General features: G+C 43.3%; 1 protein-coding gene across 1 annotated transcript; it reads left to right on the top strand.

Annotated features, from left to right (window-relative positions):
• Positions 1-589: 589 nt before the first annotated feature.
• On the top strand, positions 590-5,616 carry LOC311150735 (protein arginine N-methyltransferase 5-like). The gene is made up of 16 exons (XM_084188258.1): positions 590-693; positions 1,090-1,208; positions 1,393-1,478; positions 1,748-1,882; positions 2,049-2,161; positions 2,269-2,318; positions 2,427-2,590; positions 2,708-2,869; positions 2,963-3,040; positions 3,172-3,230; positions 3,349-3,471; positions 3,745-3,920; positions 4,125-4,328; positions 4,448-4,558; positions 4,651-4,715; positions 4,827-5,616. Exons 1-16 carry the CDS (start codon positions 593-595, stop codon positions 4,977-4,979), a joined length of 1,899 nt encoding a protein of 632 aa, XP_084044384.1. The 5' UTR covers positions 590-592; the 3' UTR covers positions 4,980-5,616.
• The last annotated feature ends 5,934 nt before the right edge of the window (positions 5,617-11,550 follow it).

The following is an 11,550-nucleotide window of genomic DNA, read 5'->3' on the forward strand; positions in this document are numbered from 1 at the left end:
AAATGCTAATATAGGTACCATTGACTTCATTGGATTTGTGACACAAATGCAAAAAAGTTAGCATTTGAACTAGTGGCCAGTTAAACAAAAAGTTTATTGATTGTGTACACAGTTTTTCAGGTGTTATAGCTGGTGCTGCGAAATGCTCATGTTACTAGCTCCTAACAATGCATTAAAATGTCCAACAAGTACGCAAATAATTAAAATGTGATATATAGCCAATATTTTTTATATATAAATAAAAAGAAACAATAAATCAAGAACGGCGGGACGAATCTAATTAACAAGCACCCAAAAAAATATGCACCTAGCTACTTACTTACATTGTCTGAGTGTGACCAAACATGAGCCCTAAGGTTTTTCAAACGTCCCTGACAAATGTCTCTATGACGTGGCCCCAAAATACCATAATCTCACTGGCCGTGCAAGTGTCGCGACAGTTGTTGAAACGTGTGAAACTGCATTCCGGGGGAAGTCATTTTGACTCTGAGCTCCATAGCCATGCAATGACTGCATACGCTTGACCAGAGCCAAAATGGCGTCAGTTTCCCAATACTAATTGCAACTCCCTTCTTTCCAATTCACTCCGTTAATGATGGCGTCCCACAGTACAGGGGGTAGGGTGTCCTGCGGGAGAGATTTGAATTGTGTGCCCGAGGTTGCTGACACTCTTGCGGCGGTCGCTAAACTTGGGTAAGTAAACTGCTTTGCCCAAGCAGTCAAATACTGGAGAGGAGTAGGCTATCGCTATCTACCCTTCGGCTTCATTTCTACACGTGATGTAGCTAGCTAACTAGCTATCTATTTTAGCGCCGCAGGAACAGCTAGCTAGCTAGGTTAATTTGCCGGTGAAATATTAGCACGTGCACTATCACAATGGCTAAGAAATGTTCCTTCTGGCCACGACCTCAATATCTGTTGAATACATTTGACTGGATCCATGACGTTACTTGAATTTATTATCCTATTAAATAACGGTTAGCTACGTTTAAAGTAATTTTCGTACATTAAACTTTGTGCAAGAACATCAGACAACTTGAGATCATCGACAACTCAACTAAAGTGTCCCATCTGTCCCTTCCCTTTCAGGTTTGACTTCTTGTGCATGCCCCTCTTCCACCCGAGGTTCAAGAGGGAGTTTGAGTTGGACCCCGCCAAAGTCCGATCTGGAGCACATACACGCTCTGACCTGCTGCTCTGTGGACGAGGTGAGGTCAGAGGCAACCTGTATTTATACTGGCCTCAATGGTAGAAACTAGACAGTTCATTCTCATGCCCAAGTTCCACTGAGCACAGGAGCATCAACTTACAGGACTATCTAATGACTCTACAGTATGTATTTAAAAAAAAATTAAGTATCAGGATATTGAATTTCAATTCTTCCTTACCCAGACTGGAACACTCTGGTTGTTGGAAAGCTTTCTCCATGGATCGAGACAGACTCAGAGGTGGAAACGGAGCGCAGGAATTCAGAAGCGGTGAGTTGGAAATCATGAAAATACTTGGTGTATTCATTAAGTCACACCGTAAAAAAACAGTTGCAAAATGCTTTGCAATGGAAGACGTTTCGCTATGAAAATGACAATTTCTATTGTACAAATTCAGGTAGGTCCCTGCCCATTTTGTTCTGTTTGAATTCTAGTGAATACACCCTGGCCTCCTTTGTCTGCTCAAGCAGACCTTTTGAAACATATTTGCCACAGGTTGAATTGTTGCTCTCTCCTTTCATCCCTCTGTCCTGTCTCAGGCCCTGGTCCAGGAGCTGAACTTCTCAGCGTATCTGGGTCTGCCAGCCTTCATGATCCCTCTGAAGGGCCCTCACTGTGCCAACCTGGCCCGCGTGCTGCTCAACCACATCCAGACTGGACACCACTCCTGCGTGGTAGCTACAGCAGTCAAGCGTTATCTAGCTGTAGCATTTAAGAACTATAACTCATTCTTCATCCTTGGCTTGTATTGTGACTGGCAATTTCATGGTAATTCAGTGAACTTAAAATTGAGGTTATATAAAACCTACAACTAAGAAATTGTGGATTGTTTCATATCAGTTCTGGATCCGGGTCCCCCTGATTTCCTCTGATGACATGCGTGATGACATCATCGAGAATGAGCCAACGAAACACACAGATGATGGCAGTAATGACGAGAAGACCTGGGCCTGGTGGGTCTGCCGTCACGGCTAGGACCCCATGGCTAAGGCATGAAGGTTTTCAGCCTTGTTGTCTTTTGCTTTTTGTAAAAATGTACCTTCTGCTTTTCCTTTTTCAGGTGGCATTCATTCAGAACTCTTTGTGACTACAACAAGAGGATCTGTTTAGGTAAGGAAGCAGGACAGGGAAACATGGTTGGAGGGGTGTTGACAAACTGATAAGGAATTATTTTGGTCACAATTGATACTGACCTGTCTTCCCTTCCTTTCCCTCAAGCCATTGAGGTTGGAGCAGACATGCCTACCAACGCTGTGATCGACAAGTGGCTTGGAGAGCCAATTAAAGCAGCCATTCTTCCCACCAGGATCTTTCTGACCAATAAGAAAGGGTTCCCAGTCCTTTCAAAAGCCCACCAGCAAATCATCTTCCGTCTATTCAAGGTACTGTAAATGTGAGGCTATATGTCAATTGTTATAGCAACTACAACCGTTTTATCTTGTCTGTCTTCTGTTCTTGAATATATGTATTTTACAAAACATTTCCTCTTGTTCTCCCAGCTTGAGGCCCAGTTCATCTTCACTGGCACCAGTCGTCACAGTGAGAAGGACTTCCGCTCCTACTTGCAGTACCTTGAATACCTCAACCAGAACCGCCCTGCCCCCAATGCCTATGAACTGTTTGCCAAGGGTTATGAGGATTACCTACAGTCTCCTCTTCAGGTGTGTGTGTGTTAAGTTTGTAAATAGGCATACCTATATTGTCTGTATGCATTGGATTCTTTGTTTTGTCTCTAACTGTTCTCTTCCCATTAGCCCCTCATGGACAATCTGGAGTCTCAGACATATGAAGTGTTTGAGAAGGATCCCATCAAATACTCCCAGTACCAGCAGGTAAGGAGCCTTTGACATGCATGTTCTCGCAGTATAATACACTGTAACAGATAGCATTAGTGATGTGGAAGGTAGGGTTTAACACAGTAATATCATTAAGTACTGATTGGGTTCTCCTGATCTTTCTGCAGGCTGTGTATAAGTGTCTGATGGACAGAGTCCCGGAGGAGCAGAAGGAGTCCAATACACAGTGAGTAGCTCCAACACCTAACTGTCTGTCCTCTCTGTTCATGCGTATCTATTCTCCTGACAATCAGCTTCCCCCTCTGTATCTGGTGGTTAATAGTATGTATTCTCTGTAACCCCAGGGTGTTGATGGTGCTGGGGGCTGGGAGAGGTCCTTTGGTCAACGCCTCCCTGCGGGCTGCCAAGCAGGCTGACAGAAAGCTCCGTATCTACGCCGTGGAGAAGAACCCCAACGCTGTCGTCACGTGAGTGGAACCTTTTCTCATTTTGAACCCTGACCTCTAATAGAGTTGCCATCACGGATCAAACTCATTCCAGGAGATTATTAAAGTCCTCTAACATTTTTTGAAATGTATTATTTAAATTCAGGCATTAGAAGTAATTTCCCCGGATAGCTTTAATACTCTCTCGCAGGTAAATAAATCCAGATGAAAATGGGAGGTTGGCAACGTTAATCTCCACTGAGCTCCTAAAAATTCCCTCCACCCTCCTGTACTGATCCTGTCACACTCTCCCAGGCTTGAGAACTGGAAGTTTGAGGAGTGGGGTGATCAGGTGACCGTAGTGTCATGTGACATGAGGGAGTGGGCGGCACCTGAGAAGGCAGACATCATCGTCAGCGAGCTGCTCGGGTCCTTCGGGGACAACGAGCTGTCCCCAGAGTGTTTAGATGGAGCACAGAACTTCCTCAAAGGTAGGGGGGGGAAGTCACTCTTAATTCCAGTCATTTGCAACTTGTTGATATTGAAATTTTGCACATCACTGATTGATTGAAATCTTTATTATGTGCTAGAACTATACATGGTAACGTTCCTTCAATGCCCATTTATTTTGCCTCAAGCACCTCTACCCTTTCTCATGTTAAACGTGTTCCCGTTCTCTTGTTCCTCTCTCTCAGATGGTGGGGTGAGCATCCCCTGTTCCTACACCTCCTTCCTGGCCCCCATCTCTTCCTCCAAGCTGTATAACGAGGTCCGGGGGTGCAGGGAGCGGGACAAAGATCCTGAGTGCCACTTTGAGACCCCCTATGTAGTCAGGCTCCACAACTTCCACCAGCTGGCTGAGCCCAAGGCCTGCTTCACCTTCATTCACCCTACCACAGGTAACACAAACCCTTATATGGCTAATGCTTACACACCAACACTCACACACCCTAGCTAACACAGGTAATGATCACACATAAGATATGTAATAAATGCACTTATCTCTCCTTTCCTTCAGATATGAACAACAACCGGTATCAGTGCCTCAGATTCTCTGTGGGGTGTAACACAGTGCTGCACGGCTTTGCTGGATACTTCGAGACCACACTCTACGGAGATGTCACACTCAGTAAGTAGTAAGAGTGGGGATGATGATGATGATGGTGAGGTTTTAAGATGTTGGATATCATTAACATCAATGTGTGCGTCTGTTTGGTCAAGGTATCAAGCCAGAGACCCACTCTCCTGGAATGTTCTCCTGGTTCCCCATCCTCTTCCCTCTCAAAGTAAGTTGACTGTCATACGTTCATGTAAAATGTATACTTTACATTTAGCAAATTGTATTACCCAGAAGAATGTAGTGTATTTACCCTTTTCCTCCCCTCTCCCACCTGCAGCAACCGATCCCCGTGACGAAGGATGATGATGTCGTGGTGAGGTTCTGGAGGTGTAACAATGGGAAGAAGGTGTGGTACGAATGGGCCGTGACAGAGCCCTCATGCTCCGCTATCCACAACCCAGCAGGACGATCCTACACCATTGGCCTTTGAAGACCTCACACTCGCATACATGCATACTAACATACACACACACATGCATACAGACACAATTAAACAGGCACTTAGTTGCAAATGAAGTTGAGGTAGTCTTGCTCACAAAAGATCTAGCATTTTACCAATTCGCCTGTAATCACGAGCCTGCTCATACCATGAAACCTACAGACCAGGGTCACAGTGAGGCTTTAGAGCTGGGAATGAGAACCCAATCAATGGTTTAGATGGGACTGATTTGATACTTATTTTACAGTATAGGTAAAGGAGTCAGTTTCAGGAATGGACTATCATCCACATACATACATCCACATACCTATTGAGTTGAAGTTACTTATTTAGCCAGCAGTCAAGAGACCCTCAATGGCAGCGTTGACTTTTTTTCACTAATTGTTCTTTTGACCAATCAGATCTATGAAAAATATCTGATGTAATTGGTCAAAAGACCTATTCCATACTATAAGCAGATGAAATGGCTCTAAATTGTAACTCAACACACTCTTACCCGGTTACAACTCCGATACAGCAGTGTGTAGGAGACGGGCTGTTCAGGTCGTACATTTTTCAGCTGTTCATTTCTTTGTTTTCTTACTGTTTTTGTCTGAACCATATTGTCAATAAAGACAACTACTAGCTACTTGCTGCTCTCTGCGCTGTTTGTGTATGTGCCTCTTGCATCTACTTATTTAGCATGTCCCCTCATGGGTTAAATGGCAGGCTGTGTTAAGGTCATTATTCCACTGAATTATTTCGAATTCAATCTATGCATATATCAAAAGCTATTTGGAATGGCAAACTTAAATGCAAGCTTGTACCCAAAGAAAAATAATTGTATATAAAATATGTATTCCTTTTTGTGTCTGATCAACAGACTGCACCCTGGTTTTAATGTCTGACTGTACAATTGCATGTACTGCTGTGATGTATTGTGTCCAGTAGGTGTCACCATAGGATCTCATATTGGCATTAAATGTATTTGCATTAGAGGCAAACCTATCAAAAGAACACCCAATATTACATTTACATTATTTAGCAGACGCTCTTATCCAGAGCGACTTACAGGAGCAATTAGGGTTAAGTGCCTTGCTCAAGGGCACATCGACAGATTTTTCACCTAGTTGGCTCGGGGATTAGAACCAGCGACCTTTCGGTTACTGGCACAACGCTCTTAACCACTAAGCTACCTGCCGCCCCGCAATATGTAGGTAGCTAAACCACACATGCTGTCATTTAGGGATCAGGTCCAAGAGAAATGGAGAAGGAACACTGAGCTATACCAACAGAGAGGAAAGTTTATCACAGACAGATTCTTGGAATTTGTGGTAAACACCTTGTAGTGGCTTCCTTTCCTCTTTACCATAGCCACTGCCCTAGCCTGAAGCGGGGTTGTTTCTGACGCATACAGTCCACACTCAACGTTTCCAAACGGCCAAACATTCAATGAGATCCAGGGATATAGTGCAACAAAAAATGTTTATTCTTCTTATCTAACAAAAAGGTATTCTCCAATCAACTTAAAGCAGAGATTACTTGAAATGCAAATACATAATATAATATGACCTGTCTGTCTGTATTTCTGTATGTCTATATGTCTATATGGTCAAAAAACTATACCGCTCCCGCATCTAGCAAGGACTCCTCCCCCCGAAGGCCCAACTTCCTGCCTTTATACTAACACAATTAACACAGTACAATGAATGGGCAAGAGGGGGGGCCAAAAACTGAGTTACACTAATAACAAATGAATATATCTCAATCCGGTAAATAAATCATAAAGGTACGTACCTAATATTTCATCATATACATTAATATTTAATATATTTACACAAATGTACATGGAGCTCAGTATGTTCAGTCTTTTATACAAAATATGCCCAAATCGGCTCTAACACACCTCAAGTTTCCTTCAGGAAAAGAAGACTCCTCTTAAACTGGTCTCCACTTCAACAAGGTAGGAGTGTTATTGCTGCAGTGCAGACTTCCGGGGAATACTTTCACCCACTCCCACAACATGGCACCAAGAAAACCTGGGTTCAAATACTATTTCAATTACTTTGACATACATTTCGAAGCAAATATTCAAATATTTTTTTATTGGAAATTACAAGTACTTGGAAAGTATTGGTATGTATTTGAAAATATAAAAATGCAAGGGATATTTTCAAATACAAATAAATACTCCCATGCAGTTGAACCCATGTCCTAGGAGTATTTGTAATAATGTATTTGGAAATAAGTATTTGAAAATATTTTTCAAATAGTAGGCTATTTATTGGAAATTGTTTGAAAATACTCCAAATACACAGAAAATAAGCATTTAAGTAAATAATTAAATACATGTATTTCAACCCAGCTCTGGCACCAAGTGACCTTTCTTGACCAGAACACTTAGGCCCTCTCATATTCCTGTAAATAGTGTCTGCTCTAGATCTAGCTACCCTGCTATTTTAGGGTGGGACAAACACTATAATGCAAAACAAGTACATAAATATTCTCAAATGTTGGCCTTAATCCACATCACAAACCAAACTGCTAACTAACTACAATGGATGTTTTCATTCTCTCAAAACACTGAGTGTGTTGCTGTCTGTCCCATGCTATTTTACCATGAGAACACCAGCAGCAACGCTATCTCACTCACTCACTGGCTGCTGTCTTATCAACAAGCCCCATGCAGTGTACGGTGTGTGTACGTAATGTGTGCACACATGATAACTGTCATTATGGCAGTAGGTGACACAAGTATAAGATGATTTTTCCCCAATGAAACACTAATTCACTGAGGTATAGCTTGGAATTTGACCAACTCAAAATCAGTGTTTATGTCTGTCTGTCCGTCTGTGTGACCCTAATAAGGTGTTTTGCCAGAGTTCTTGTGATGACTGAGTGGCTCATGTTAAGAGAAAACAAATAGCTATCTGTAAACACAGGTGTGAAGGAGTGCAAGTTGAGTAACATCTTGTAGCCTCCACCCCGAAGACATGGTTGACCCCATGTGGTCTGTTTTAGAGGAACTGGTTTTGTCTCTCAGATCAGTCTAGTTTCCAGACAACTCACAGATAACACTGAAATCAGAGTGTTAATAATAATATAATATGCCATTTAGCAGACGCTTTTATCCAAAGCGACTTACAGTCATGTGCGCATACATTTTTACGTATGGGTGGTCCCGGGGATCGAACCCACTACCCTGGCGTTACAAGCGCCATGCTCTACCAATTGAGCTACAGAGGACCACCAATGCTATATATAATATGATGGCTACTCACTCCCTTCCTATTTCATGTATTTGAATACTTTCTATCATTCTACTTCCTCTTGACCTTTCACAAACTAATTCAAACTAACATTCTTAAATTGAATTTGAGTTTACCAAAGCATTATGACAGTCAAATAATAAATTACCAACCCTGCTGAAACGTGGTGAGGGGAGGGGCTTACCCTGTATTCACTATTTAGGCCATGTTGCTTGGTTGAGCATTTCAAGCAAATGGTGTTACATTTTCCAGTAAGGCAGAGATGTTGTTCACTTGCTGATGTCGGGTGTGCTGACAACAGGATGCTGGTGATTCTTCATTTGAAAAGTCAAGGCAACTACTGAGAAAGAGGTGGGTCGATCATTCTGTCCATTGCTTGAATTTGAGGCTGTAAAACAGTGTCAAGGATTACAATGGCATAGGCTATATTGTATCCATCCAAGCTGAATCGCACTCAACACTAGGCTACAGGGGCACAACTTTAACTGGGGATGGGGGTATTCTGAAATTTCATTTTTGTCCCCCCCCCCCCCCATTTTTATCATTGGAATGTGATACAAAACGAGGCAAAGATCTGAGATCCCCAGAGATTGGAAAGCTGCCGCGGTCATCCCCCTCTTCAAAGGGGGTGACACTCTAGATCCAAACTGCTACAGACCTATATCCATCCTGCCCTGCCTTTCGAAAGTATTTGAAAGCCAAGTTAACAAACAGATCACCGACCATTTCGAATACCACCGTACCTTCTCCGCTATGCAATCCGGTTTCCGAGCTGGTCATGGGTGCACTTCAGCCACGCTCAAGGTCCTAAACGATATTATAACCGCGATTGATAATAGACAGTACTGTGCAGCCGTCTTCATCGACCTGGCCAAGGCTTTCGACTCTGTCAACCACCGCATTCTTATTGGCAGACTAAATAGCCTTGGTTTCTCAAATGACTGCCTCGCCTGGTTCACCAACTACTTCTCAGATAGAGTTCAGTGTGTCAAATCGGAGGGCCTGTTGTCTGGACCTATGGCAGTCTCTATGGGGGTGCCACAGGGTTCAATTCTTGGGCCGACACTTTTCTCCGTGTATATCAATGATGTCGCTCTTGCTGCTGGTGACTCTCAGATCCACCTCTACGCAGACGACACCATTTTGTATACATCTGGCCCTTCATTGGACACTGTGTTAACAAACCTCCAAACGAGCTTCAATGCCATACAACACTCCTTCAGTAGCCTCCAACTGCTCTTAAACACTAGTAAAACTAAATGCATGCTTTTCAATCGAACGCTGCTGGCACCCGCCCACCCGACTAGAATCACCACTCTTGACGGGTCTGACCTAGAGTATGTGGACAACTACAAATACCTAGGTGTCTGGTTAGACTGTAAACTCTCCTTCCAGACTCACATAAAGAATCTCCAATCCAAAGTTAAATCTAGAATCGGCTTCCTATTTCGCAACAAAGCCTCCTTCACTCATGCTGCCAAACATGCCCTCGTAAAACTGACTATCCTACCGATCCTTGACTTCGGCGATGTCATTTACAAAATAGCCTCCAACACTCTACTCAGCAAATTGGATGTAGTCTATCACAGTGCCATCCGTTTTGTCTCCAAAGCCCCATACGCTACCCACCACTGTGACCTGTACGCTCTTGTTGGCTGGTCCTCACTACATGTTCGTCGTCAAACCCACTGGCTCCAGGCCATCTATAAATCACTGCTAGGCAAATCCCCGCCTTATCTTAGCTCATTGGTCACCATAGCAGCACCCACCCGTAGTCTGCGCTCCAGCAGGTATATCTCACTGGTCATTCCCAAAGCCAACACCTCCTTTGGCCGCCATTCCTTCCAGTTCTCTGCTGCCAATGACTGGAACGAATTGCAAAAATCTCTGAAGCTGGAGACTCTTATCTCCCTCACTAACTTTAAGCATCAGTTGTCAGAGCACCTTACCGATCACTGCACCTGTACACAGCCCATCTGAAATTAGCCCACCCAACTACCTCATCCCTATATTGTTATTTATTTTGCTCTTTTGCACCCCAGTATCTCTATTTGCACATAATCTCTTGCACATCTAGCATTCCAGTGTTAATACTATTGTAATTATTTTGCACTATAGCCTATTTATTGCCTTACCTCCATAACTTGCTACATTTGCACACACTGTACAGTGGGGAAAAAAAGTATTTAGTCAGCCACCAATTGTGCAAGTTCTCCCACTTAAAAAGATGAGAGAGGCCTGTAATTTTCATCATAGGTACACGTCAACTATGACAGACAAATTGAGAAAAAAAAATCCAGAAAATCACATTGTAGGATTTTTAATGAATTTATTTGCAAATTATGGTGGAAAATAAGTATTTGGTCACCTACAAACAAGCAAGATTTCTGGCTCTCACAGACCTGTAACTTCTTCTTTAAGAGGCTCCTCTGTCCTCCACTCGTTACCTGTATTAATGGCACCTGTTTGAACTTGTTATCAGTATAAAAGACACCTGTCCACAACCTCAAACAGTCATACTCCAAACTCCACTATGGCCAAGACCAAAGAGCTGTCAAAGGACACCAGAAACAAAATTGTAGACCTGCACCAGGCTGGGAAGACTGAATCTGTAATAGGTAAGCAGCTTGGTTTGAAGAAATCAACTGTGGGAGCAATTATTAGGAAATGGAAGACATGCAAGACCACTGATAATCTCCCTCGATCTGGGGCTCCACGCAAGATCTCACCCCGTGGGGTCAAAATGATCACAAGAACGGTGAGCAAAAATCCCAGAACCACACGGGGGGACCTAGTGAATGACCTGCAGAGAGCTGGGACCAAAGTAACAAAGCCTACCATCAGTAACACATTACGCTGCCAGGGACTCAAATCCTGCAGTGGCAGATGTGTCCCCCTGCTTAAGCCAGTACATGTCCAGGCCCGTCTGAAGTTTGCTAGAGTGCATTTGGATGATCCAGAAGAGGATTGGGAGAATGTCATATGGTCAGATGAAACCAAAATATAACTTTTTGGTAAAAACTCAACTCGTCGTGTTTGGAGGACAAAGAATGCTGAGTTGCATCCAAAGAACACCATACCTACTGTGAAGCATGGGGGTGGAAACATCATGCTTTGGGGCTGTTTTTCTGCAAAGGGACCAGGACGACTGATCCGTGTAAAGGAAAGAATGAATGGGGCCATGTATCGTGAGATTTTGAGTGAAAACCTCCTTCCATCAGCAAGGGCATTGAAGATGAAACGTGGCTGGGTCTTTCAGCATGACAATGATCCCAAACACACCGCCCGGGCAACAAAGGAGTGGCTTCGTAAGA

Source organism: Coregonus lavaretus, assembly GCF_964263955.1.
Source record: "Coregonus lavaretus genome assembly, chromosome: 23".
Classification (NCBI taxonomy): domain Eukaryota; kingdom Metazoa; phylum Chordata; class Actinopteri; order Salmoniformes; family Salmonidae; genus Coregonus; species Coregonus lavaretus.

Coding starts and splice junctions, on each gene's coding strand:
- LOC311150735 (XM_084188258.1), top strand. CDS start 593: ATGATGGCGTCCCACAGTACAGGGGGTAGGGTGTCCTGCGGGAGAGAT. Junction 2,591..2,707: donor TCATCTTCCGTCTATTCAAG/GTACTGTAAATG, acceptor TTGTTCTCCCAG/CTTGAGGCCCAGTTCATCTT. Junction 4,716..4,826: donor CCATCCTCTTCCCTCTCAAA/GTAAGTTGACTG, acceptor TCCCACCTGCAG/CAACCGATCCCCGTGACGAA.